The sequence below is a fragment of the Ornithodoros turicata genome, chromosome 10 (genome assembly GCF_037126465.1).
Source record: "Ornithodoros turicata isolate Travis chromosome 10, ASM3712646v1, whole genome shotgun sequence".
In the NCBI taxonomy this organism is placed as follows: Eukaryota; Metazoa; Arthropoda; class Arachnida; order Ixodida; family Argasidae; genus Ornithodoros; species Ornithodoros turicata.
In genome coordinates, this window is record NC_088210.1 from 35,449,311 (window position 1) to 35,477,277 (window position 27,967).

Sequence of the window (27,967 nt, forward strand, 5' to 3'; positions counted from 1 at the left end):
CATACTTACAAAACATATACATATGTTAATTAATGAAAGTAAACGTGTTTAAAGGTGCTCGCACAATAAAAATAAGAGCATTTCCCCAATGTGCGCCCTCCACCGCAACGCGTACGCGAAGGGAGACCAGAGCATCCACAATAGCGTCTGTTACAAGTTGTTGGGGCACGTTCACTATAAGAGCATTGTAACGGTGAGAGGGTGAGCCTTTGCAGTTGATTCGTGTGCAGATTCAAGGTATAACCAATAACGTTTCTGACATTCTAATACTGTGTTTGTAACTCAGGCTGGTTGTCTATATAATGTGATGAACTGCTGAGTGGAGCAGTAAAAGCGCTCGGCTAGTTTCACGCACAGATAAATACGTTGCATGACCAGCAGCACGCGAACGATAGAGGTATGTAACGGTTTTACTTGTTCCCCCATATCTAGTTAAGGTTCACACAAGTTTTTGCTTGTTCTCAGCGCAAGGAAAAAGTTGCTGTCCAAATAACATATGTCAAACCCAGTAAACCACGAATATCTTCGAGATGTCCAAAATGTGTCGCAGACGTCGTGGACGTGGAGACATCCTGTGTACGTCCCATGGATATTCTTGATTGGATTCAAATTATGTCCCAGATGTCACAACTGTCGCTATGTTTCATGGACGTCACATGAACGTCCAGTATATCTCCTCAAAATATTTTAGTTGTTGGGGATATCCAATTTTGTATATCCCCTGTACGTTCCAAAGAGAATTAATATCTTGGGTACATCGAGATTTGGATATCCTGAGGCGATCGCATCACGAACCAAAAAGTACGTGCAAACAGGGGATGAATGACGTTTCTCGGAAACAAAGGGCGGTCCTGTGCAAGATTCCAGAACTGGCCGTCTATGTTACGTTGAGCACTTATTGCGAAAGAGACAGAGATGTGGAATTCTGTGGCACCCTCAAATTTGACTTTCGATGAACCTACTGCGATTGTCTCAGACGAAGAGCAGTAAGAAACACAGACATTACCTATTGTTGCAGAGTTAATACACCACGCGACTCCTCACTTGACTGCTGTTTTTGTGCATAATCGCATTATACTTAGACAGCTCACCCTCCGTTTTGTTTCGGAGGCGAGCAGTACCCTCGAATTCGCGGAAGTTCACGCGACAACCAATATATAGTGTTTGTTTTCTCTGGGAAACGGAATGCTAGTACCTTTCGAAGATTTTTGGACTGTGAGCTTTTCCATTTCGCTCTGTGTCCCTTATGGGAAATACCAGAAACAGGCACAGAGGGGAAACGGGGAACGAAATAGTTATGTGGTGGCCACTCTCTATATGAGAGAACTGCATGATGTTCTGAGGCTGGAATTACGTAGAAGGGACACATACAAGCCCTCAAGTTGCCTAAGAAATTAACAATCAAAGGTGAAAGTGGCTGGCTAACCTTTTCAGTGACTTTCATCTTTGACTCTCTATAGTTACGGGTCCGTTAATGGGGTGACCCCAGCCCACCCATAACTCTCGCAAAATGTTTCAAAATATGCAATGTTTCAATATATTGTATTTGCGTAAGGCTCTGAAGCCATCTAGCTTTGAAGATGATAAAAGCAACTTTAAGCTCCCAATAAACATCCATGCGGCATCTCAATCTCAAAGCTGTCAATATCCCACGGACGTCTACTGTACGTTTGTGGGATGTTCGTGGAACGTGCAACAGAAAGATTTTTTTTTTGTCCCCTGGACGTACAGATGATGTCTATGGGATTTGTGGCATGCTCCCTGGGACGTTCAAACCTCCGAGTCAGGATATCACATTGATGTTCCGGAAGACGTCTCTGGTTTACTGGGAACATAACATATTTATCGGTATATCTCCAGGCGACGTCCTGGCGACATCCCACTGATGTTCAATCACTGCCAAAATCTGGTATATAAGATCCTGCATGGATAGCTCGGGGATGCAGGCTTTTCAAACATCCAAAGAACGATATCCTACAGACGTTCCTGGGACATCAGTTATTTACTAAGTAAAACTGAAACGTGAATGTTGCTCTGGGATATCCCACAGGTATCGCATGGATGTCTAGATATTCAGGACATACACGATCTTGCAGGGATATCCTAGGGGTATTAGTGGTTTACTGGGAGCGAATGGCGGTGCCGCTGGTCGGTCGGATAGCAACGGGTATGGACGGAAGACCATTAGCCCTAAAGATATCAAATGAGGTCAAGCGGACCCTACTCGGGCCCGCTGCTAGTAGACTGCATCACCTGATACTACACCCTACCCTGGCCAATCACCCTTACCACAGTCAGAAGTCGGGAAAGAAGTTTCTGCAATCGGGGCGAGGAACCAAAAAGACGAGAAGGCACCGGTGGGCAAGACCAGTGCGAAGACCAGCGGTGCGCAGCTTCCAAGAACAAACCTGTACCGCAGAGCTGAGCTGCTCATGGAAGAGAAAGAAACGGTGGCACGCGTTCTCAGCCAGTGCCACCCTCGTTTCGCCCTACCTGCAAAAACGACTCTCAACGATCTTGTAACCATTTAGCGTAGCTTAGTTTAGCCTGTGTGGCTTGTGGCCACTGTGCTTAGTGGTGGAAGAAGAAGATGATCTAGATTAGCCTTGTCCGCCTTGGCCAACCTCCCTTGGTGGATTACGGCCAGCATCTGAGGTCGAAGACGATGATTTGGGCAGCATTGAAGCGGATATTTTTGGCTCGCGGAACTGCAGTACCACCCACCACCTCGGCTCTTGTACCTGGTTCTGCTTAGGCTGGATCACATTAATCAATACATAACTGCACTCCTGACATGAAACACTTTCAAAATCTACGGTAATCTGGTAATATGTGATTCACTTAGGGAAATACTCGTCGCTGCCTAATTAAGTGAAGCTGTACCGTGTTTCGTTTTTATTTGTATACAGAACAAATGTCAAACTTGAGTCCAGCCCCTTTGTTGAGAGGGACTTGCAAATGACCCTGCAATCACCCCTCTTGACACGTTTCAAAACCCACTCCAGAAGTGGGGGTGTATGGCACTATGACCCACCAGGGAACTGTAACTTAGACACATTTAAAGAGAATGTACACTAGACAGCAAAAATAGATAAGACAATGCTTGTAGATAACCATATTTAATGACTTTTTCATCAACAACCATTCCATAATGAAATATACAACTGGGTGGGTGTTCTTTTTCATTGGCCTCGGCTATTAGATTACATGAGAAAGATGCCTCACTTGTGAACGATTAGCTGTCGTCACAAGTTGTCTGTGGGGGAGGGAGGGCAACAACACTCCCTTAGAGAAAATCTGTTGAATTCATACTACTTACCAGCTTGCAACGAAACTGTCTCTGGGTGCGATCCTGAAGGGTCGTACAAATATTGTATCAGACTCAGCATTACATAAAATAACGCGCTACTTTTCTTCTCTGTTGGAACAACGCCTGTCCTGAATGCAAGAAATATGCCCTCGTACATTTGGTTGCCTTTGCAGACAGCGGCAACGTCTTGTTCTAGCTCGTCACAGAGTCAACGTAGTGATGTTTCTTGTTGTCAACACTATACACCACTATTTCCATAAGACAATTTTGCATTGCAAACCTATATTATGTACAATTTAAGTCGCATATTTGAGCAATTACAAAATTGCACGTTCCTACAAGAAGTGGTTACGACGCTATCTTGAGCTATTGTACGCCTAGCCAGCGCCATTTTGTGCCTGAAGGTGGCACTGCAGATACAGATCACAGCACTGATCAAGGTCTGCAACGTAGTGCACTACAGGAAGAGATTAATTCAATTACATATAATAGTGGAACTAACGTAAGGGGCACGCACGTGTGTCAGCCATCCCAAGTCCATTTGTACAGGCGCTCAGACGCGGAAGACATGTACGACGCGCACGACGTACTGGCGGCAGATGGGACACTCGCTGAGTTGCTTCCCACACGTTGTGCACGTACACATGTGACCACATTCCAGGATGACGCAATCCACGTCACCCTCCATGCAGATTTTACACAGCTGTTCATTGCCCATTTCCAGGTCTAGGGAGAAAAAGCACATTTTTACCTCACGTTTAAAATGATGACCGACTTTGCCTCAAGCTAAACATTTCCAAAAAGCTAGACATTTCCAGTCCATTTCATTCCTCGGTGATCAAAAATGCCACGTGAATAGTGGTGAGGTTTAACTACTATTCGATGGAATCAAAAGTAGAGTATACCCGGTCTTGTCATTCCCTACACGAGTCTTTCATTCTTCCTGGTCATGTTATTATCCTGGTGTTCTGAATTTGTTGTTGTTTACTCAATATCTTTTTACAAAAAAGTTTGCCAAAAGCGTTAGCCAAATAGATTGTCGGCTAATGCCAAACGCAATAAATTTCCGGATTTTTCGATACTTCTGTTTCCTAGACAGGTTTCTGGATGTAACCGACCAGAAGATACTTTGTGCCAATGGGTGTGCTAGTCTAAACAAGAAAAAGTGTTTTATCTTTAATTACCGCATATAATGTGAGGTTTTTTTTACCTCGGAAAGCGAAAATGGGGTTGCATTATATGCGGTTTTTTTATCCCTTTACCGCTTTATCCAGAGCCAGAAGTTTTCGGGAAATATTTCTCTAAATTCGGGGAGTAAAAATCTAGTAAATAAACGTGCGCTCTAAATTGGGGAGAAATCGGACTCAGTTACTCAGACTAACTGGTACAGTTTGGTACAAATTGTGATTAGCTATGTTTGCTGCCAAACAGGTTAGTACCCAAAAGAGGGAAGCCCCAATTCGTACCCTGTTCTTGGAGCATTTTCCGTGCCTTGCACCGTTGCTGCCATAGCCAGCGCACTTTGTCCTGGAGGTCCCTCTTCTCACAGCAGCCACGGAAGTCGACAAAGTTGCGCACCAGGATGAGTTTCATCTGGAGGACGGAGAGCTTCTCCACTGCAGTCTCATCTGGCAGCTCTTCCAGGTAGATATCATCGGGTTTCCCCTGCGCTCATTGCAATCCATCTTATCAACGTTGTTACAGTAATCGCGACTTGAAACCTTAAATTAGTGAGAGAACACAGTTTTTGAGGGTACAATGAGCAATGTGGGGGTCTGTTGGAATTTGCCCTGGTGTCACGGTAAATGAATAGCGTCTTTGATTTTCCACTCCATGTACCCTCGTTCATGTCTCTGCACTGCGCTTAAATTAAAGGAGGAGATTTATCTCAAATATATCCAAATCTTGTCATATGGCATTCACCTGACGTCACTCGCATCATTTGTGCAACGGTCGCTTTTCTTGATTGTGCTTATCCTAATATTTCTCGTTTCATGGTGCTCAGTTCATATTCCACAATGTGAACGTATTAGCATTCAGGAATGCATTCTTCGAGTTATACAAAGCAAAGCACTGCTTAAATTGTCCCGCAGTTGCAGTTGTTAGTCGGCGCTTGTCTGATCATCATTCTTGTCCTCGTTGTTGTGCTGTATCGTTTTGAGTATACACCAACTCACCCATCTTTCTGCATTAATAGAATTCTTAGAAATGCCACCCCAATGAAAGGGAGCAGCTTTTTGCAAAGGCATGCCCTCTTTTCCACTCTAAAGGGCTCATGACCTCTTCAATATGTACCTAGCGAAAGAGAGAAAAAAAAAAAAGAAACACTTCCGGCAGATTTAGCAGGGAGGCCCGATAAACACCCGATAAACGCCCGATAAAGGCAAGGTTCAGAAAAGTATGCGTGCAAATATAGAAGCATTGGAGGTACCTTCAAACCTAACCTAACTAACCCTAGTACCGCAAGTGTGATGAGAACTGTACGTGGGCAGTGCAAGCCATAGACCTTACTGGGAAATTCCTAATGGCACAGCACAGCAACGGACAATGTCTTTCCCTATTTCGCTGCTCTCCTCCCCCGGAAAATCTCCCGTTCGATGTATTTACTTACATTTTCTGCTCTATCCAATGAAGGACAGCTGCTGCTAAGATTTGACAACCTCGATGAAGGCATTCCATTACCCAAGTCCTGCATGAGGGAAAACAAGACATCCATGTTTCCTCTGCAATACACCTTTGGCTTATATATATCTAATATATCAGCTGCACTGAGGCCTCGAGAAAGCGTTCTAGGTGGCCCTCTAGTGCCAACGGGGCTATCAACGTCTACAGTCTGGGATGCGAACAGTACAGAAGCAAGTGTAGGCTTCAAACGAGTTGGATTTATTTGTCTTGCATTACACACACATATATAAGTAGATTTAACTTAGAGTATGCTTAGAGCGTTGCTGCGCGTGATCATGTTCAGTCCGTTGCTCCTGGGGAAGTGTACCCTCTCTCTCTCTCCCTGTAACATGGTTGCCAACGTATAAGCGTGAAACCGAAACTAAGTCTTGTATTTTGCCTATATTCGGCCATCCTTTTCTTTCGATCGACCCGATCGAACAAATAAAGCTTAAGTTTTCCTCTTCTGGACCAGTCTCGCAGAGCGTCTTGGTTCCTGCTCGTCATCATCGGACGACTCTGTCGAACTTGCGAAGTCGTCGTGTGAAATGTCGAACCTTTTCATTTTGTCTACCGGGACAGTGCCCTTGTAGCTTCGACCTTTGTGGCCAGTCTCGGGCAAGGATTGAATTCGGTATCGATCATGCGGCAGTTTCTCAATGACCTCATACGGTCCTCTGTATTTGTCGCAGAGTTTCCTGGATTCTCCAGTAGCGGGAGGTTCTCTTTCAATCAGTACCAGGTCTCCCACTTTGTACTCGGGCGCTGTGCTGCGCTTCTTGTTGTAGAGGCCTCGCTGATACCTTTGGTCGTTCTCGATGTTTTGGGCCGCTTGTGCTCGTCTTTCTAACATCTCCTTATCTAGCTCTTCCTTGAGCGTCTCTCGTACAGGGTCGCCCGTCAGGTTTCGCGGCACGTAGTTGAACAGTAAGCTGAACGGGGACGTTCGAGTTGACCTGCTGTATGTAGCGTTTATTCCCCATTGCACTTGAGGTAGGGTCTCATCCCAGTCCTTGCCGTCGGGATCCTTGGTAAGGCTAGAAATGGACGGAGTGATCAAGCGATTGTATCTCTCCACTTGGCCGTTTGCCCTGGGAGTCGCTGTGGCATTTCTGATGTGAATGCTCTTGATGTCATGGCAGTACTTCTCAAAAAGTGCACTCGTGTATGATGTTCCGCGGTCCGTTATGATCCTAGCCGGAGCACCAAACATGCCCACAATGTCTTGGAGAAATCTCGTAGCGAGGACGGCACTTGTGTTACGCACGGCACGAATGATCACAAATTTAGTGAAAGCGTCCACCAGGACGATCACGTAGGCATTTCCACGCTTGCTTCGCACGAAGGGGCCCAGGTGATCGATATGTATCGTATGAAAGGGTTCTGCCACCTTCTCGATGCTGTGTAGCTCTCCTGGCCGTTTCCCCGATGGTTTCTTGTTGTATAAGCATTCTAAGCATGTTGAGATGTAGCTCTTCACGTAACGTCTCATGCGAGGAAACCAGTAGCTACGCTGTAGGAGTTCTACTGTTTTATCAAGGGCGAAGTGTCCTGCTTCGTCATGGTATTTGCGGACTATTTGCCAGCGTGCTCGTGCTGGAACCACCCATAGCAGCGTGTCTTTTGTTCCGTCTTGTAGCCTTCGGAACACTCTTCCGTTTTTGAGTACAAAGTCCTGCTTTACTCTCTTCGCTTCCTTTGTTCGGTCTGCGCTAGCCAAGCTGTCCTTTATCTTCTGGATGTACGGATCTGAACGTTGCGCCACTGCCAACCAGTCCTCAGTTGTGACAGCTGTCGCTAGCATTTGTACAGTGTCCACTACATCTATTTCTTCGGGTTCTCCCACGGGAGCCCTGCTTAGCGCGTCTACGTGGCCCATCCTTTCGCCTGGTCTGTGCTCGATCTCGAAGCGGTACTCCTGAAGCCGAAGATACCATCTACCGATCCGGGGAACGATGTGTTTCTTCGAGAAAGCCGTTCGAAGAGAATTACAGTCAGTGACCACCGTGAAGTCCAACCCAAGCAGGTAAGGGCGTAGCTTTTCCACAGTCCATACGACAGCCAATGCCTCCAGTTCGTACGAGTGATACTTTTCCTCGTCACGTGTCGTTCGGCGGCTGACATACATAACCGGGTGGAGGAGATCGTCTGATTGTTCCTGCAGAAGCATACCTGCAAGGCCGTGGCTTGAAGCATCCGTGTGGAGCTCGGTCCTGGCCATAGGTGAATATAAGGCCAGTGTTGGCTTCTCCATCAGCCTTCGTTTAAGTTCAAGGAACGCGCTTGCTTGGTCGCACGACCAACACCACGTCTGATCTTTGCAAAGCAGTTGGCTGAGTGGCTTTGCAATGAGTGCGAAGCGTGCTATGAATCTGCGGAAGTAGCTGCACAGTCCGAGGAACCGTCTTAGCTCGTGCTGATTACGTGGGACTGGAAATTCCGCGATGCTACGAAGCTTGTTCGGGTCTGGGTTGATTCCTGATCCAGAGATTTCATAGCCCAGGTATAACGTCTGCTCTTGGAAGAACGAACACTTTTTCAGTCGTAGTGTCAAATTTGCGTCCCTAAGGACACTCAACACCTGACGGAGACAAGTCAGTCCTTCCTCTATAGTCCGTGTAGGGATCAGTAGGTCGTCCATGTAAGCCATAACTATCGTGTGTCTCAGTGGACCAAGTACGGCATTGATCATCCTTTGAAAGACAGCTGGTGCGTTGACGAGACCGAAGGGCATTCTGGTAAATTCGTAATGCCCGTCTGGAGTTACAAATGCTGTCTTCGACCGACTCGACTCAGTTATCGGCACTTGATAATAGCCCGATGCCAGGTCTAACGTGGTGAAATACTTTTTGTCGTGCAATCTGTCCAGCTGGTCGTCAATCAGTGGAAGAGGGTAGCTTTCTTTCTTTGTGATACGGTTGAGCGCACGAAAATCTACACACAATCGTTTTTCGCCGGTTTTCTTCGTCACCAGTAGAATAGGGCTTGCGAATTCAGAGTTCGACTCTTTTACGATGCCGGCTTCCTCCAGTTCTCGTACGATACCTCGAACCACCTCCCTTTCCGAGTGAGCGAGACGGTACGGACGGTACTTGACGACGCTGTCTTCGATGAGGTCGATCCGCATTTCTGTGAGCGCCGTACAACCAATCTCCGACATCGACTGTGCAAAACAGTCCCTGTAGTCGTTTAGGAGTTTAGCGAGTTCTTGTGTTTGGGCAGGCGTTACAGATGTGCCCACGTTTATTTCGGAAGCCTTGATTTCGCTACTATGGCCCTCGTTGGACAGCACCTCGACCACCGTTGGCGTATCCTCTGGCTTACACCACTGTGCTCTTACCACTCTGTCGTCCTCTTGAATGGAAAGTTCGTGCTCGGATACATTTGCGACCGGCAGAAGGTACTCCTGTTGTTCATCCTCGCGAAGCACGCAACTAAGGATGCAGTGCTCATAACCTCGACCAGCTCGATACTGAGCATCGACGTAGACGTCACCCATGTTCTCTTCTTTCGTGTACAGTGTGACAAGTCCGACGTAGTTCGGAGGAATAACCGTTTTCTTCTTCGCCCAAAGGCTGACATGTCGTGGCGCAAGAGCGGGTATTTTAATATCCTGCAGGGTGCCATCTTCGTCCAGGTGCGCATGTTCTTCGAAGATCCGCAGCATGTTACCCCTGCGTATGACTGTGACGTGTGGTTGCTCTGTGAAGGGTTGTCCGATCAGTAATGGAACTACTTGGGCATTGTCTGGGACGACGTAGACGTCCACCGTTGCTGTGGCTTCGTCGGCTTTCAGTTCCAGTCGCGCTTTGCCGATGGGAATTATTTTGCCAGAGCCGTAGCCGTGGATCTCAAATGGAGCTGAGAGATCGCTGTACTGAACCGATAATTCGTCTGCGTTAGTCTTGCGAAGCGTGACGCACTGGCTGCCCATGTCAACAAATGCCTCGACTTCTTTACCGTCCAGGAGAGCCGTCATGAAATACTTCGCGTTCGCTGGCCCTTCCGCTGTGACCACGTTTTGTGCGAGCACAGCTGCTGACTTTGGCGTTGCCGAACCCTTGCCTTTGTCTTGACGACAGTCTTTAGTCTCATGCCCTGTTCGTTTGCATTTGTCGCAGCGTGGCTTCCTCTGTGGCTGTGGACATGCGGCTGAAAGATGTCCGTATTCGGAGCAATTGAAGCAGAGGGGTTCTCCTTTGTCATTGTACTTTGGCTTTCCCTTTCCTTTGGATGATGCGGTTTGACCGGTGCTCTGTTTCGCAGTCTTACTGGAGTCTTGGCCACCCGCGGAACGCGAGTGCTTGACGATGTCCAGTCGTTCGTCCAATAGTTTCAGGCAACGAAGGAGTTCCTGAGGATTTGCAAATTCACGAACACTTAGCGATCGAACTGCGTTTTCGTCGTTGAGGCCAGTGATAATATACTCGATGCAAGCGGGATCGTCCAGTCCGCATCTTCTGGCCTTGGCGAGTTTGTCATAGAAGTAGATCTCGATGGTTTCGTCCCGTTTTCTTTTTCGGGCCTCCATTTCCCGCAGTAGCTGTTGAAAACTTGCACTTGATGGAAACGCTTCTCGAAGCTTGCTTTTCCACTCTACCCATGTATATTGCGTTGTTGTGAGTCCGTCATACCAGCTTCTCGCAACTCCTTCCAACTTCGAAAGCGCAAAGCAAGAAGTTTGTTTATCATTCCAGCCGTAGGCCGCCGCGAGTCCGTCCACCTTGTTGATCCACGCTTCCACCGTCGGCTGAGTGTTCGTAGCAGGATCATATGTCGGTATAAGGTTCGCGCTCGCTGAAGCGAGGTACCCGACCGGTGATGACTCATCGCTGGCAACAGTACGTTGCGGTGGCCGGGGTGATTCGTAGAGTTGTCGAGCCCCGTCCATAGCTTCTCTAACCGCTGCTTGCACTGCGGCTTGCATAAGTGACTGAATATCAAAAACGTCCGCGTTGTTGCCGTTGTTCAGTGCTCTTGTCCCAGCATCAACGTTGCTGTGGTGTCCGATGCGAGTCGTGCCGTGAAGCCCACTTGACGGTGTTGCCTCGCTGTCCGCGCCCTGTTCTCCATTCGTGTGGCTGCTAACGACTTGTACGTTGTCGTCGGCTACGTTCGCCAGGTTTTGGTCAACAGTAGTGCTGGATCCTGTCAGCGTCCCGTCCATCGTTCGCGGAGCGTCCACGTTACGTGATGCACGGCGCGTGAGCATACTTTGCAATCCAACTCAATCAAAGCCCACCTTGTTCTGATGATGAAAATGGCGAGTCGATCCCACTTCTGATTTCTGTAGGCTTCAAACGAGTTGGATTTATTTGTCTTGCATTACACACACATATATAAGTAGATTTAACTTAGAGTATGCTTAGAGCGTTGCTGCGCGTGATCATGTTCAGTCCGTTGCTCCTGGGGAAGTGTACCCTCTCTCTCTCTCCCTGTAACATGGTTGCCAACGTATAAGCGTGAAACCGAAACTAAGTCTTGTATTTTGCCTATACAAGGAATGGAAATGACACGTCGACATCATAGTCTTCCAGGTTTAAGAATACCATCACAATGTAACAACATTCACACCCGATGTTCTGCACTAAATTTGTTATGCCTCAGCCACTTTGAGGTCGCTTCCAATGGGAGCGATCAGCATGTATGTAAAAAAGTCCATCCGAGGCGTAAAAACTGTGCGTTAACAAAATGAATAAAAATTGTTGTTTCGAGGCTGAGTATCACGATGGTACCTCAAAACAATCCTGATTTCTTTTCAAAAGGATCCATCATTTTCTAACCAGGAACTGCGAGGCATGTGACAGTGCAAAGCATTAGGATATCACAAAGGTGCACTTTTGCTCAGCTGACTCATTTAACACCCAATTGGTCAGCCAGTATGTACAGCATCCCTTACCTGTACTTCACTTGGAGGGGTCCTGAGCCTATCACCATTGATGGCACCCTGCGTGTGCTGCAGTATGAGGTCAACAAGCTCTGCCTTCTCCCTCACACCATGTGGTGTGATGCCCCGGACATGAAGCATCCACCGCAGGTCCCGCACACGCAGTCCCTGCAGGGCTTGCCTCTGCAGGGGCACCGCCCGCCCTACTGTGCACCTTCTGCAGCGCAGGGGTGCAGCTTCACGGGCTAGGCAGCCAGAGCAGAATGGCAGACGGCACTCTGTGCAGGTGCGCTGCGCAGAGTTGTGAGACCTCACGCATTGTAAGGCTGACAATGACAATATTACAGGAATGCCAAAATAGACAGAGACTTTGTAGCAGTGTCTTCAGAAAGACAAGAATTGCTTCATTAATGATCCTCATTTCTCCCAACATTTCTTCGAGTCTCTCCATAATTTCTTGTAAGAAGTGCAATGTTCAACAAGCTTCACCTCCAACAACATGTGGGAAAGGTTTTACGGCCATAAATTTGACATTTAAAATGAATCCCGTCCCCTGATTTTAGTACATTGCCACTTGCTGGATCATAGGCATATATAGCAATTTAAAAATTGTTGTACTAGAACTGGGCTGTCAATGCAAGACAAGAAGTAAAAAGTGATGCCCCAGTCCTATTAACTGTGATTACACCGAGAGAAGCTAAAATGGGTAGGGAACAAACACTTTATTACAATTAAATTGAACAAGTTTCTTTGCAGAGCCTGCACTTCATACTGACATACATACTGAGAAGCCTCGTTAATTTCAATGATTAGATATTTTCTCTACCCTTACAGACCTGTATTTTCCAATAGAGATGATTAATAGATAAATAAATAAATAAAGACTCATTGTCCAGACACCCCTAATTCCCCCGGTGTTTGCGGTTCTGGGTAAACACAGACTGCCATACAGTATTAACCCTGGTTCCCTTTATCAACCTAACTGTAGCTAGTCCTCACCACAACACTGCAGCCCCTCCAGCACCTTGTGACTTTCATGTTTTGTCTACTGAGTCTGGTTAGATCCCCTTGGAGTCTCTTTTGTACTTGTAATATGCTGCATCTTGTGTGCATTATCTAGCCTCCCTTTTTTTTTTCAATTACTCGTGTCTGCCTTTTGCATATGCCTTCCCATCATATCTTTACATTAACTCCAGCTCTCCCCCCATATGTTTGTCCATGCAAGTGTGTGTGTGTTTTGCCTCTTTTTTGCCACTGCATCAAGTCTTGCTTATGGAACACACACATCCCTTCCTCAGAGTGAGATGCTAGAAGCAACTGGGAGGCAAATGTATGGCGTGTCACTCTGAGGAAGAATTGTGCCGGTCTGTAACCTAATCGAGGAAAGCTTCAGTATTTTAGTTTTGTAGATGTCTACGTACTTCCACAATATGCTCTTTAAAACTACTTGAAATCTAAGTAGCTTGGATAAGCCTAGGCAACAACCAAGAATCACGCACGGTGGCTACTGTCTGAACATGACACCATGTAACACTTATCACAAAAGTGGAGGCATACTTTGCGTCTTAATAGGTTAAATTTGGTCTGGCAACTATCGCAGCAGGGCATGGGACCATCGCCAGGCAAGCTGATGAGCTCACGGACCTCACGGAGAAACGTTGCGGCACTCATCACTGTCCTGTCAAGGAACAGACACAGACATTAAGGACGATTGCGTGTGGTGGTACAACGACAGTGAATCATGGCTGTATAAACACATTTCCTCGTGTCAGTACACTCACAATTCTCCGGTGTATACATTATAAAACGTCCATCCAATTCAGCTATTGCATAAGCGACCTCAGGCCTTTGTCCAGCTGCTTGACACAAGCTTGGACCATTCATTTAAGTGCAGTGCAGTTAAGCAGCATGAAAGGTACTTACACTCGACACTTTCATTACTGTGGACACTAAGGGCGACGTAGTATCAACAACTTCTCTATTGGCCTGTGTGGCACACATTATGCATCAGACATTTTCCAATTTCTCAAATTTCCAGGGGTGCGTGTCGTACACTGGAAAATATGACACCAAGCCTCGTGCGAGCTCTGTCGGTTCCACATCAACTTTGTTACAATATTTATTTTGCTGTTTTTTTTTTAATAATTCTAAAGTGTTTGTTCTTTTACTTTCCAGTACATCTGAAAGCAATTCTGTGCCAGCTCGAGAAGACGCAGAAAAAAGAAAAATATGATGATGATGGTTTTGATTTGTGCTAAAGAAATGACCTCTTGTTGAATGAAGTTTCTGAATACCTTTACAAGAAAGCAGCTGGATAAAAATGTGAGCAATAGCCAAGTAGCAAATTCTGTCCATATACGATAAGTGTAGTACGATAGACATAAAATGTCCATTTGTTTGACAGTACGAAGAATAAAGTTGTATAGTCGCGTTCAACCTAAGAAGGAAAAGAAATCTAGTCAGACAGCTCTCAAAATATTACTGCACCACAGATAGGATGGCAGATAATGTAATCCAATATACTGACTCTGCTTCCGTATCAGACACTATGCTGCCAGCAGACTAGATCTCTTTTCTTTCTTGAGTTGAACACAACTGTTTAGATAAGCAAATTTCCTCGCCCCTGGAGGCCACCAGAACCAAGGTGCCAATTATCCAGGCTTTATTCTAGGTATTTATTGAAATTTATCTATCTTAAAATATCTTTCACGAGTTTTTATGCGCAATAACCATTACTCAAGGTGTAGCTCCACCTTGCACCTGGCCAGAACTTACGGCAACATTGTGCACCACTTCTTCACTCGCATGACCTGTTCAAAGCTTTATTATCTTATCGTAGTCATTCACAGGAGGAGACCCAGCTGGTATGACAACTAGCTATCCTCATCTACCTATCTATCTCATCTATCCTCAGCTACAAAACTTGAAATTAATTAATATTCTAGTTTCATCTACAACGAAAGTTGCTGAATTTGTGGTGACACACAAGCTTGTCTCTAAATGCACCACTTTTCTCGCTAAGAAATTAGGATGGAATCTGAAAAGCAGACTGTGTTGGATTGATGCAGTTTTGTACAACAAGGGAGACTACGAGATGTGTCAGATGTCATAATTTTGAGGTGACAAGTAATAATCAAAAAGTGTCACACGAACGCAGGACAACCGTTTCAAGGGCAACTGTAACATCAAGGGTGGATACTTTACGCGCCTCACATCCGGGTAACACGAAGGAGGAAATGTACGCCAACAAACAGATATTTAGCAAAGGAGCGCATTCGGTTCGGAGACGTGCACACAATCGTCGCCCTCGCTGCTGTCAGAAGAGGAAAGCAGTGTGCGGAGCTCACTGGACAATGTCGATCGCTTTACACAAAACAAACTGTTGCCGAAGTGCACTGGTGATCGGTTGGGTCAGATGACTTACCACAGCCTGTCCAGAAAACGTCAATCTGTTCACAGAGCTGACTTGAAACCACTTGTGAGCGACAATCACTGTGCATGCTACAAACGTGGGAAGCGAAATTGTTTCACATAATTTCCTTGCTTAGTTGCTTAGAGGACTTCAGCCTGCGAAGCTTGTTGCCATTCTCGTGCGATTTTCCTTCGTCGCCAGCTGAGTCAGCCGTATGGTCGCGTTGCGAACTCAATCGCTTACATCCGGTGAGGGGTGTTCGGTTGGAAGTTTGACTGGCGGCGGCGTCATGCCCATTTTACCAAGGGTGGGCAGCAGTAATACTATTTTTTCGTATTACAATAGTGGGTGCAAACAAAGTAGCCCCACATTTATGCACGTATTTACAACGTGAGCTTCCGGTGGCAATAGTTGCGGCCAGCTACCGCTAGGCGTTCCAGATCTCGTTTTGTTTCTGCATGAGTGGGACCCCCAGCGGTAGGGTGATGCAACTGTACTGTACTGCCGTGTCCCATTCGAAATACACTGAGGATGGGCGATACCATCGAAACATTCGACACTATCGATTGTATAACTATCGAGTGAATCAGAATTTCGATAGTATCGCGATAGTTTTCGGACTATCCATAGTATCAGGCATGCACTTCACTGAGCTTCACGTTGCAAAACAGCTAAACAGAGGTGGATCGAGACGGTGGACCTATTCAGATTGTGTGTTGCCCGCTTGCAGAAAGTTACGAAAAGCGGTAATGCGGTAATGGCAGAAAAGTGGTAAAGCAGTAAGCAGTTTCGAAAAAATTTAGATTGGATTGGCTCGGCTCAAGCTCTGTGCAGCTTTAACAGCTTCACTGTTGCACCACCTATTTGTCATGATCGTCATGATAATAAAAAGCTACCGATGTATCGAATGTTTCGATAGTATTGCTCATCACTACTTCCTTTGCTCCTTCTTCTGCGACCTAATAACATATGTATAGTAACATCAGTACTTGTCACCGAATTGCATTCACTACTGTACCTTCGCAACATCATCAGTTTTTGAGTAGCTCACGTGCTGCATGACGTTTCTCACGAGGAGAAAAAAATGGCGTAAGGTTCCATCGCGGTTTACGTTGTGAGGGGAGTGAAGTTAACGCGTGTTTTTTTTCGCCTGACAACTTCTTGAAGCATAATTTCACCGCCAAATTTGCGACAATGAGCGTGGACGCATACGGTCCTAGTTCGCAGACATTGACGTTCCTCGATACAGAAGAGGGGGCAGATCTTCTGGGCGCTGATACTCAAGGTTCAGAGTTTGATTTCACTGACTTCACGTTACCATCTCAAACTCAAGCCTCCCAACTCGAAAACGCTTCAACGCACGGAACGAGAGGCCAGGTAGGTGAAGGCGAATCAGTGGTAGTCAGGGACTTGCGTTTCAGTGCATGCGTTAATCTTTAGGCCTACTTTACCGTAAGCCTAACATTGGGAAAAGTGCGATTTTGACCGCTGGCTTCAGTGAAGTTAATAATAATGTGCAGCAGTGTTCTCTTCAGGACTACCTTGAGTTTCGTAGCGATAAAGCTGTCTGGCGGTTGGTCATGGGTGACTTTTTGGTTACGTCAAGTTCTGTTTTCCTGGATTACATTTTTTTTGTGATAACGAGTTGCATATATGAGTACAAGTGTGCTGCTCAGAAGTGCTTTCAAAGGCGAGATGTGTCAGCTAGGAGGTACAGTACTTTGTCAATGCGTTTGGTACTGATAAAAGATGACGTAGTATATGTGTCACTGTCGCGCATGTCCCAAATGTTGGTCGTGCATACACAGCTACACACCGGAGAGCTTTCGTCCAATGGGTTGGATGTGACGGCTGCTGGTCAGGCCCTTGGAGAGCTCACCTTTGAGGAGGATGAGGAGGATCAATTCTACACTAAAGACTTGCCTGAATATGCTTGCAAGTAAGGATGGTTGTCTAACTCTCATTCGAACCCAACCTGTACAGTGAGCGTGGACTAGAAATTTTATTTTGAACAGGACCGATGATGAGCAAATATTTACTCGTTAGCGGTCATCTACACCAGAAGCTAACATATATGTCATGATCTACATTACCAACGCGTTGTTGGACTCTCTTCACCAGAGACAAGCTGCAATATCATTAGGGTCTGTCTTTTTCTGGTTAGATGTCTTTTCCGGATTCGGGGTGGGGAATCTGGTGTGATCGTGTTACTTTTTTTCTTTTTGCCCAGCAAATTTGTCAAGCATGCATTCCCCGCGATTTATAGTCACACGCCTCGCGTGATGTAACATTAAAGGTGCTTAGCATAGTTTATAATATTTTCATCAGGCACGTGCGCGCATTACTACTAAATATTGTGTGTAATACATGTTCGAAAATAAGTACAGTCAAACTCCTTTAGAGCGAACGCCTTTTTAACGAAACTACTAGTAGAACGAATTTTTTTCGCGGTCCCGCCAGAGCCCCATAGGACTAATGTATTTTTCAAACATTGAGTACGAATTTCTTTACAATGAAAATACCTTAATAACGAACAAAAATGCGGCCCCTTCAACGTAATTTCCAACACATACAACGAAGCTCTTCAGGGGAGTTCGGCGGGTTTTACGAGGATTATACGTACATACCAAGTTTTTCTCCCGGTGCGGGCCCCCTTCTTTATGATCTAAGTTTCCAAGTTTTGTCGTGAGAAAGGGGTGACATCATCAGATAATCCGTCACAAAGCCTCCCGGGCAATTACCGGTCACCTTGGAGTGCGAAGCCCGTTCGACCTCCTTTCTGACCTGAGTTCACAGCGTCCAGCTCCTTTATGATCTACGTTTCCAAGCTCTGTCCGGGGAAAGGGGTGACATCATCAGATGATCCGTCACAAAGCCTCCCTGGGCAATTCCTGGTCGCCTTAGAGTTCAAAGCCCGATCGACCTCCTTTCTGACTTGAGTTCACAGCGTCCAGTGCATACCAGGACACCAGCATTCACGAAGAGTCCGTTGTGGCGGCCAGTTGTGCTATGGCAGACATGTCAGGGATGGGCGGTGATGCTACCTCTGCAAGAGCATCCTCGAAGCGGAAGCAGTTTACGGTCGAGGAGGAGATCGTGGTGCTGAGAGCCGTTGATAGCGGGCAGAAGAAATCAGACGTTGCAAAAGGATTTGGGATTAGTGCTTCTACACTTTGGACTTTTTTGAAGATACAGAAGCAGCGCGAAAAAGGATTCGTGCAGCTAACTTGGAAGAAGTGGACAAGTGCGTTTACCGATGACTGTTAGAGGTGAGATCCCGGGACATACCCATATCGGGCCCCGTGTTGTGCGCAGCCATGTGTGGTGTCGAAGAGAAATTCAAAGGAACGCAGGGGTGGCTCCGAGCCTTTCATGCATGGAAGCGGAAATGTAAACAAACAAGATGGCGGACATCCCTTTTAACGAAGTGACTACGAAATGTACTACGTAGTGTACCATGAAATTTTTTCGTGGTCCCCTGAGCTTCGTTCTAAAGGAGTTTGACTGTGATATGCAATTGGAATTCGGGGAGAAATGGGATTTAACCTGAATTAGTTGGAAACTGATTTAGGAGGGAATAATTGGGAGGATTCAGGTTATATAATTGGTATGAAAATTTCAATGGTACCACTTTACATATGACTGGTTAAATGCTTGCAGGTACTGTGGAATTCATGACCCTGGCTGTGTGGTGCAATGTAACATCTGCAAACGGTGGTTTTGCAATGGCAGAGGAAACACTTCTGGCAGGTAACCAAAGTTTATTCACTGCCCCTTATCAAAGTATTCTCTGTCATATGGAACATTTTTTTGTCACGTTCAGTAAAAGATTACACCAAAGGAATTGATATTGCATGGTTGCATAAGACTGCAGATAGGTGCCTCAACTATTTGTTGTATTGCACCTAAATTTCTTGTTCCATCAAGTTAAGGCTGACATTGGTGATGAATCGCGGAGGGCATTGTATGCCACAAATACCACGCAAACAAAAAAATTGACAATCTGCTGAGAGGACTATTCCTATTCTGATGACATTCTATCATTGGCATTGCTATTGAAATCAAAGATCGTCTATGAGGCTAATACAATGCATTTCAACTAGTCTTTGCCATCTACTCGTGATCACTAAGCCACTTTTGTGGTCACATGAGGGTAGAAATTCCAGAATATTGATTTACGGGCAAGCATCAAAATGGCCAGGCGTTTGTTTCTTTAGCCACGACTCCATAAATGTTAACAGCATCCATGCCATAACCCAAGCGCGAACATCGTGGACCAATTTGAGAAGAAAATTGTGCCCTTTTCTTGGCTGTATAGTCGACAGGAAGTATTGATGGCCATAAAACAGTGCCGACTATGAGCAAGCGGCTTTGTGTTACGGTGATTTGAGCCTTTCCTCAAACAGAAGTATGGCTTTTTTGAGAAATGGAAGTAAAGGTGACCTTGATGCACCCCTCTACAGGTGTGAGGCTTATGAAGGTCGTTTTCCCCCATTCAAATACACATGGTTTTGCTGGGACTTTGGTGTCAGTTGAATTATGAGATTTCACTGTTGTAGTTGTTTTAACAGTGTACCAACGAGCAGAGTCTGGTACTATTTTGAGTAGTTCTGTTGCAAGTGGTTGTCACACTTTGATACATGTGGTTCATTACATCATCGTACACTACAGTATGGAAATAAAATTATTCACATTGTACTTTGCGAGCTACATAAACCCTTGAACTCTCATACTGGTCAACCTCTGGCCATTTTTGTACGCCAATTGACCTTTTGCTGTAACACGATTTGACGATGCTTACCAAGGATTATCTATTATCTATCCGAGTATTCCACAGAGTGGATGCCATCGTAAAACACTGTCCTTTAGAGGAGCATGATGTTGATTTCTGACAGTGAGAGATGGTTGTTCCAAAACACCTACTTTCCAACACCTAATGTCAACACTATTTAGGTCGCAGAACCTTATGCCGTGACTTCTGAGCAAGAAATTGAATTTTCTCAACTAAACTCTGAAATTTCCAAAGCCAACCTCACATTTTTAAAACAAGAATTTACCCGATTCCATTGCAAAACTGTCTTTTTGTGGCCCGCAAAATATCCATGGAAATGTCCTCACACTTTTCTCTTCTGATAGCAGCAGCATGGTTACAAAAGTAAAAAGGAAATGGAAACTGAGCTTGGCCGACAATTTGTGTGTCTTTTTGTGAACTGTTTTTCAGCTGTTACCATTGTAGTAAAAAAATGTATTCTGCAATGGAAGCTTCTATAAAAAAAGCAACGTGGGGTTGACTCGTAATTTGAGAATGTTGATTGACACGATGCAGCCACATGGTGAACCACCTGGTGCGGGCAAAGCATAAAGAGGTGACTCTCCATCGGGACGGTCCCCTGGGGGAGACTGTGCTGGAATGTTACTCGTGTGCCTGCCGGAACGTCTTCCTCTTGGGCTTCATTCCAGCCAAGGCTGACTCTGTGGTGGTTCTTCTATGTCGTCACCCATGTGCTGCCCAGTCTTCTCTCAAAGAGACCAGCTGGGATCCGGACCAGTGGAAGCCACTGATCCAGGATCGTTCATTCCTTCCGTGGCTAGTGCGTGTCCCCCAGGAGAGGGACCAATTGAGAGCTCGCCAGGTGTCTGCTCAACAGATGAGTCGCCTGGAAGAGCTCTGGAAGGACAACCTGGATGCCTCTTTTCAGGACTTGGACAAGCCAGGTGTGGATGAAGAACCGCAACAGGTTCTCCTCAGGTAACGCTTTCACAAAGGATGTGGAAGAAAAGGGCAGTTGTGGTGATTGTGGTGTAACTGCAGGTACGAGGACGGTTATCAGTACCAGAACATATTTGGTCCCCTTGTGAAGATGGAAGCAGATTATGACAAGAAGTTGAAGGAGTCTCAGACACAGGACAATATTGAAGTGCGATGGGACATTGGTCTCAACAAGAAGATGATTGCCTACTTCACCATCGCAAAGTCTGACACAGGTAACGAGAGTCAGATGAGAGAAAGTGGATTATACGGTGGAGATCCATTTCAGATATGCGCCTCATGCACGGTGACGAACTTCGCCTTCGTTACTTGGGCGAGCTCCACAAGCCATGGTCCGGTGTAGGCCACGTCATCAAAATTCCAGACAGTATCCACAAATGCATCTATCTCTAAAAATCTATTTTCTCTCCTCCAACTTGTCAGTCTCCTTAACTATAGCTTTCAGATTACAGCGAAGAAGTAGGAATTGAGATGAAGACCAACCTGGGTGTGCCATCCGAATGCACCTCCCACTTTGTTGTAGACTTTGTGTGGAAATCAACGTCCTTCGACCGAATGCAGGCAGCCCTGCGCAAGTTTGCCGTGGACGAATCATCTGTCTCGGCCTACATCTACCACCGTCTCTTGGGCCATGAGGTGGAGGACGTGGTGATTCGTTGTGCCCTCCCCAAGCACTTTTCGGCCCCCCATCTGCCCGAGCTAAACCGCTCCCAAGTTTACGCAGTGAAGCACTCCCTACAGCGACCCCTTTCCCTAATTCAGGTTGGTTGACCACTCTTGGCTTTGTGCTGCTACACATTGTTCTAATCTACTAGGGGCCACCTGGCACAGGCAAGACAGTGACGTCTGCTACCATAGTGTACCACCTTGTGAAACAGAACAACGGTCCAGTACTCGTTTGTGCTCCCAGCAACATCGCTGTGGATCAACTGACGGAGAAGATCCATCAAACCAGTCTCAAGGTGCGTGACATACCTTTTATGCGATGGGAGTAGGCACAGTAAAACATTCTTTCTCCTGTGTGGCCAGTAATGGTGAGCAGAGTAAGACACCATACCTTGCGTAATTTGAAGGATTCCATGTTTGCAAATTGAAATGGGACACCATAATTTAAGCACCTCACAACCCCTTTAATTCGTAAGGTGCTCTGCCAGCAGCATATCCTCCTCGCTCGTTTCATGCTGTGACTGTCACTCCCCCTAATGCTGATCAATAAAATTCATCAGCACTGGATAGCATGTGTACTTTGGCAGTAACCTATTGTACAGGTCCCCATCGACATTGATAACCAGAGATCCTAGTTTCTCTGCTGAAGGAACCCAAATTCGTGGAATCCTAGGAGCCCTGCTGATAACTGTCAAGAACATTTGACGTCATTTGAAGAGTATGGTGGACTGGAAGGCAATGCGGCAAACATAGTGTTACGGAGGCCGTACTTCTTCGCACAAACTGTAATGCGGCTGACCATGCTGCGGATGGTATTGTTTTCAGAAGGGTTAGCACAACCCAGCCTGAATGAGTGGTTGCTAGATCTAGTTAACTTGTCTGGGTTCGTTTGATTGAAATTTTTGTCTTCCGCGTGACTTTGAATTAATGACTGCAGTAGAAAGCAGACATCATTAGCTGTAGCAAAATCTCTGAATGTTTCAGGTTGTGCGACTTTGTGCCAAAAGCCGCGAAGCCATCAACTCCCCCGTGTCGTTTCTAGCGCTGCACAATCAGATCAGGAATATGGAAGGGTAAGTAGGAGAAAGGGTGTTAGTAGAGTGTAACCTCTTGACTGTAACACTTAGCCATTCCGAGCTTCACAAGCTTCAGCAGCTGAAGGATGAAACTGGAGAACTGTCCTCATCAGACGAGAAGCGTTACCGCATGCTCAAGAAGACCTGCGAAAAGGAGCTGCTAGAGGTAACAGTGGTGCTTTACTTGGTTCTCATGGATTCCGTTGAATGTCTTTAAAGAGTGGGCCATTTGTACTTGCAGGCGGCAGACGTTATCTGTTGCACCTGCGTGGGAGCTGGAGATCCTCGTCTGGCACGGTTCAAGTTTCACTCTATCCTCATAGATGAGAGCATGCAGGCCACGGAGCCAGAGTGCATGGTTCCAGTTGTGCTTGGAGCAAAGCAAGTGAGTGAATATAAGGAGTGCTTCATGACAGGACTTGTTATCTGTTGCTGAAAAATGGCAACATTGTTTCAGTTAGCCCTGGTTGGTGACCACTGTCAACTAGGTCCAGTGGTCATGTGCAAGAAGGCAGCCCGTGCTGGTCTATCTCAGTCCCTGTTTGAACGACTCGTGGTCCTGGGCATTCGGCCGCTGCGGCTGGAAGTGCAGTACCGCATGCACCCACAGCTGAGCAAGTTCCCTTCAAACTTCTTCTACGAGGGATCACTACAGAACGGGGTGTTTGCGGATGAACGGCGCATGCACGGTGTGGACTTTCCCTGGCCTCAGCCGGACAAGCCCATGCTGTTCTATGCCTGTCAAGGCCAAGAAGAGATCGCAGGCAGCGGAACTTCTTACCTTAACAGGTATTAATCGTCGAACCGTGCTCTCATTGGCTTTGGCTTTACACGTAAAATGGTCTCTTTTGTCAGGACTGAGGCTGCGTTGGTGGAGAAGATTGCGACGCGTTTCCTCAAGAGTTCAGTGAAGCCAGAACAAATAGGCGTCATCACCCCTTATGAGGGCCAGAGGGCATACTTGGTGCAGCACATGCAGTACCAGGGTTCTCTGCATGCCAAGCTGTACCAGGACATTGAGGTGGCAAGTGTGGATGCCTTTCAAGGCAGGGAGAAAGACCTCATAGTTATGTCCTGCGTGCGTTCAAACGAGCACCAAGGCATCGGGTTCCTCAACGATCCGCGACGCCTCAACGTTGCGCTCACTCGGGCTAGGTACGGCATCATCATCGTGGGAAATCCCAAGGTGCTCTCTAAGGTGAGTCTAAGGTGAGTTTTGTGCTGTTTTCAACCCTTGCGTTTTTCAGCAACCCTTGTGGAACCACCTGCTGACATTCTACAAAGAGAACAAGGTTCTGGTTGAAGGGCCACTCAACAACCTCAAGGAGAGTGTCATTCAGTTCAGCAAGCCACGCAAGCTCATCAATACTGTGAACCCGGTGAGACAGCCCTTTGACGAGTTACTTATATTAGCGAAGGCAACAAATTATTTGTCGGGAAAGTGGGTGCCGTTGTGGGGAAATCTCCTCCAATGAGAGCCAACCCCAGAAGACATAAAAGCTTTGAACGGGGCTGTGTAAATAGGAAAAATGAATATGAATGGAATGGACAGCGTATCATGCCAAGCTTATACTGCCAGACAGGAGAAGAGAGCTATGGTGAACCTGTGAATAAAGAGGACACCGCACGATGCAGACAGCCGTTGTTCACTTTATTGTTTGACGTTATAAAGCGAAGCGTGGCGTGAGGAACTCTGGCGCAACTGATGGTGTCAGACACTAAGCCAGCCTCAATTCCCCTACGAGAATAGCTACAACCACAATTGCTGGGCAGAAGTGGATTGGATGCGAACAGTTTGCGGATGATCTATCGAACCAAAACGTCTTCTATGTTTTTTGGACGTAGCTATCGCTTGTCTGACCATCAGGATCGTTGAGTATCCACCGAGGATGGATTTTTGGATAAACTTTTAACCCCGAAAAGCTTTCCGTATGCACGAATAGAAGAGCACCAACTACAGATGTTCCAATGTGCCAACATGTAGATGAATAATGTAGACGTAGAGTAGCCACTTGTAGACGAATCGAGGCAGATTGGAAATGCGGAACACCTGTGGTAGCGAGCGCAGTACGTAGGTACCGCGTATAATATAACCCCATTTTTAGGGCTCATTTTGGAGGTAAAAACCTTGCCGTCTACGCGATTGAATGCGCTACATAATGACTTTGTCGAGTGGGACAAAAAAGACAACCTTTCTCCATAATGTAAAGCTGCATTCAAGGTTGATAACAAACCACGATTGCATGTGCTGATGTACTTGAAGCCACACATACAGCATTGATTTTGGTAATCATAGAAAAGCATAACTCAAGCATCATTGTAAGGTGCAAGGTTATGCAGATTCGAAACAGCATGACTGGAGAGCAGAAGTCATCAGCTCGATGATGGCATGTCGGGCTCAAATACAGGGTTCGCCAAGATAAATGAAGATAAAACAAAGAACAGTGTTGGGAAGCTAAAGTAGATGCTAGTGGATGTATTATGCCCCAAAACTTTATGTAGATACTGCCATTTGGTCTGTTTCTCTACGGATAATACGTGAAAATCAGAAAACCGCCGCTGCCTAATCGGCTATACCTGTGTTTCAGCTCCTTTCCGTCAGATGGCGAAACGGTCGAATGCTGAGTCGCACTGTGCAACGCCGCGTTGGACCGTTTCGCCATCTGACGGAAAGGAGCTGAAACACAGGTATAGCCATTTAGGCAGCGGCATTTTTTTAATTTTCGCGATTTATCCGCATAGAAACAGACCAAGCGGCATTATGGACATAAAATTTTGGGGCATAATACGTCTTCTAAAATCTACTTTAGTTCTTATTTGTTTTATCCTGGCGAACCCTGTACAAGTACAGTAAAACCCCGTTAATTGGATCTCACGGGACCCTGACAAATGTGCTCAGTCATTGACGTTCTACGAGGAGGATGTCTGGTATAACACGTGTGATATTGACTTTGTTGCACATGATCTGGATAGCTTTGATTATGTAATTGTGATCCAGGGTGGCCACTTCATGCACACAACCATGTTTGATGCGAGGGAGGCCATGATTCCCGGAAGTGTGTACGATCGCTCCTCTCACCTCAACGGAAGTGAGTACCCGAGTAGAGTGTACATGGGCGTACATGCTTACACGGAGGTACATTCGCAGATGCAGCGTGGCCCGTCATGAAAGAAACGTACCCTGCGGACGCTGCCTTCTTGAGTAGGGCCCACGACCCTCTGTCATACATAGGCCCCGAACGGTCCCAGGGCCCTATGGCCAACCTACCCGTTCCCATTGGAATGTTCATGAACATGGCTCACATACCTCCTCGTTTTTACAACCAGCACCAACAAGCCCTTCAAGGTATGTTTTCTGAATGTCTAAATTGCGAGTGGCATTCGCTCCAACTAAGATGTGCATTTACCCGGAGGCATTGCATAAACACAAAACACACTTGTTCCATTTAGTGAGATTTGGGCGCTACTGTCATGTTGTGCAAATGTCCTTTCTCCGTAGCAGCCAGGCAGCGCAACAGGGGCAATGGTCGCAGGCCAGCTACAAACAAGCGTTTCAGTCGAGGTCCCCAGAATGGTCCTTCTCAGCATTTGCTCTCTCAACCAGGGTTTAACAGTCAGGTAAATAACTCTGTTGGCTTTCCTGCAGTCTTGCTCGAAATGACTGTAATTTCAGGAAGGGTTCTCTCAACCCAGTGGAGGGGGCTTATCTCAGATGTCCCAGGGTTGCCTGTCTCAACTGTCTCAGGAGAGCAGCAGTTACCTGGCGGAAGAACTACGGTCCCAGGCTGAAGGGATGCTGTCTCAAGACTCTACGTATCAGGGGGACCGACACTACTTGGGCTGCCTGGCCCCTGCCCCTTTCTCGCAGCCTTACTGAGTGCGCCCTTAACTGGGGCCCAAGCATCGAGGTGAAAAAAGCATTTGTGCTGCCTACCGGGAAGGTGGAATAACATTTTGTTCCCTGTGTAGGGCTGCGCGCAGACAGCGCACGATGGTGACTACTGAGATCTGCAGCGGAGGGGAGCAGCACGGACAGGAGCTGCACCGCGGGACGACGACGACCTTCCCCCACCTCTCTTGTGGGGAGAGAGAACAGCTGCGCACACACACACAGCCGGCCACACCCAGGCGGGCCACAGCCAATAAAAGTGCCCCCTTAACACTCTTTCTCTGGGTGTGCCATACTCTGAGAGCTGGAGGGGTAGATCCAACAGGGGAGTCAGGGAAGACGAACCCTTTCAGCTTTCCGAGTTGGCCAGAGTCCAACCCCCATCTTTTCTCCCTTCCTATTGCTGTTTCACTCTTTAGTTCCCACCCTTAGTTTCCAGGAAAAGTATGTGCAAGGTCTCCGCGTAGTTGTGTGCACCAAGTCTGTGCATGTGGGATCTTGCTTTATTTTATTTTTTCCCGTTGCACCACTTAATTTCCTGTAGTGAATACAGTCTTCTGGGGTAATAAATTTTCCTTCCCATGTGTACCTCTGTCACATGTGTCCAACTACGATGACGGAGCAATCCTTGTTGTGCCGTATTTCCAAGGTGTAGTCCGTGTATCACTACCAGGTTTTCCCATTCAATTGCACGAAGAGGGATTTACAAATCTGAGGGATGGATCCGCGCGAGAGAAAACGAGCAAAAAAAAATGTTGCGGCATTCTCCCAATATTGTTTACGGACTCATTCTGCACACTTTTTCAGCCGTTTGTAACTTTTCGGTGCACACAGAAAACTACTCGACTGACAATTTCACTCCGGGCGTTCCTGTCGTTAAATTCTCTTTCGTCTCTGCACGTTCGGTCGTAAAAGTGCTTGCAGTATCAATCCGTTGCAATTGAACTGGTTTAACCCACAAAAATTTACGCATCGATTGAAATCCTTACAGAACTCTAATAGTATTTAGTATTCCACGGAAAAACACTATTCTGAGGGAAACATGAGATTCTGTTAGACATAGGCAATTCCGCAAAATTTTGCGGAAAGCTGGGGGCTCTGCGTAAGATTAAAGCGAGAATTTGCACCGTAGGGATTATGTGAACTCTGCTCTAGCCAGAATAATGGGCTTTCTGGCTGCCTTTAGATCAATGAGACAATGATAAAAATACTAGTCGTGTAGCAAATTGGCCCATAATTGCGTGTGACTTACACCAACAGTAGACGTACAGTAAAAAGAGAAATGTGTAAACG

General features: G+C 46.5%; 2 protein-coding genes across 2 annotated transcripts; one reads left to right on the forward strand and one right to left on the reverse strand.

The window, feature by feature from the left end:
* Positions 1 to 3,103: 3,103 nt before the first annotated feature.
* Positions 3,104 to 15,520, reverse strand: LOC135370042 (E3 ubiquitin-protein ligase RNF34-like). Its single transcript, XM_064603718.1, has 6 exons — positions 15,286 to 15,520; positions 13,419 to 13,539; positions 11,874 to 12,152; positions 5,922 to 5,999; positions 4,777 to 4,975; positions 3,104 to 4,036 (listed from the first exon to the last, which is right to left on the reverse strand). The coding sequence occupies exons 2-6, from the start codon at positions 13,530 to 13,532 to the stop codon at positions 3,864 to 3,866; spliced, it is 843 nt and encodes a 280-aa protein (XP_064459788.1). The 5' UTR covers positions 13,533 to 13,539; positions 15,286 to 15,520; the 3' UTR covers positions 3,104 to 3,863.
* Positions 15,521 to 16,301: 781 nt separating this feature from the next.
* Positions 16,302 to 27,262, forward strand: LOC135370043 (regulator of nonsense transcripts 1-like). Its single transcript, XM_064603719.1, has 19 exons — positions 16,302 to 16,650; positions 17,082 to 17,212; positions 18,934 to 19,023; positions 20,600 to 21,022; positions 21,086 to 21,258; positions 21,312 to 21,410; positions 21,489 to 21,805; positions 21,859 to 22,005; positions 22,694 to 22,782; positions 22,837 to 22,951; positions 23,027 to 23,170; positions 23,243 to 23,574; positions 23,641 to 23,983; positions 24,033 to 24,164; positions 25,784 to 25,874; positions 25,934 to 26,131; positions 26,285 to 26,403; positions 26,459 to 26,693; positions 26,755 to 27,262. Exons 1-18 carry the CDS (start codon positions 16,468 to 16,470, stop codon positions 26,660 to 26,662), a joined length of 3,330 nt encoding a protein of 1,109 aa, XP_064459789.1. The 5' UTR covers positions 16,302 to 16,467; the 3' UTR covers positions 26,663 to 26,693; positions 26,755 to 27,262.
* Positions 27,263 to 27,967: the final 705 nt, after the last annotated feature.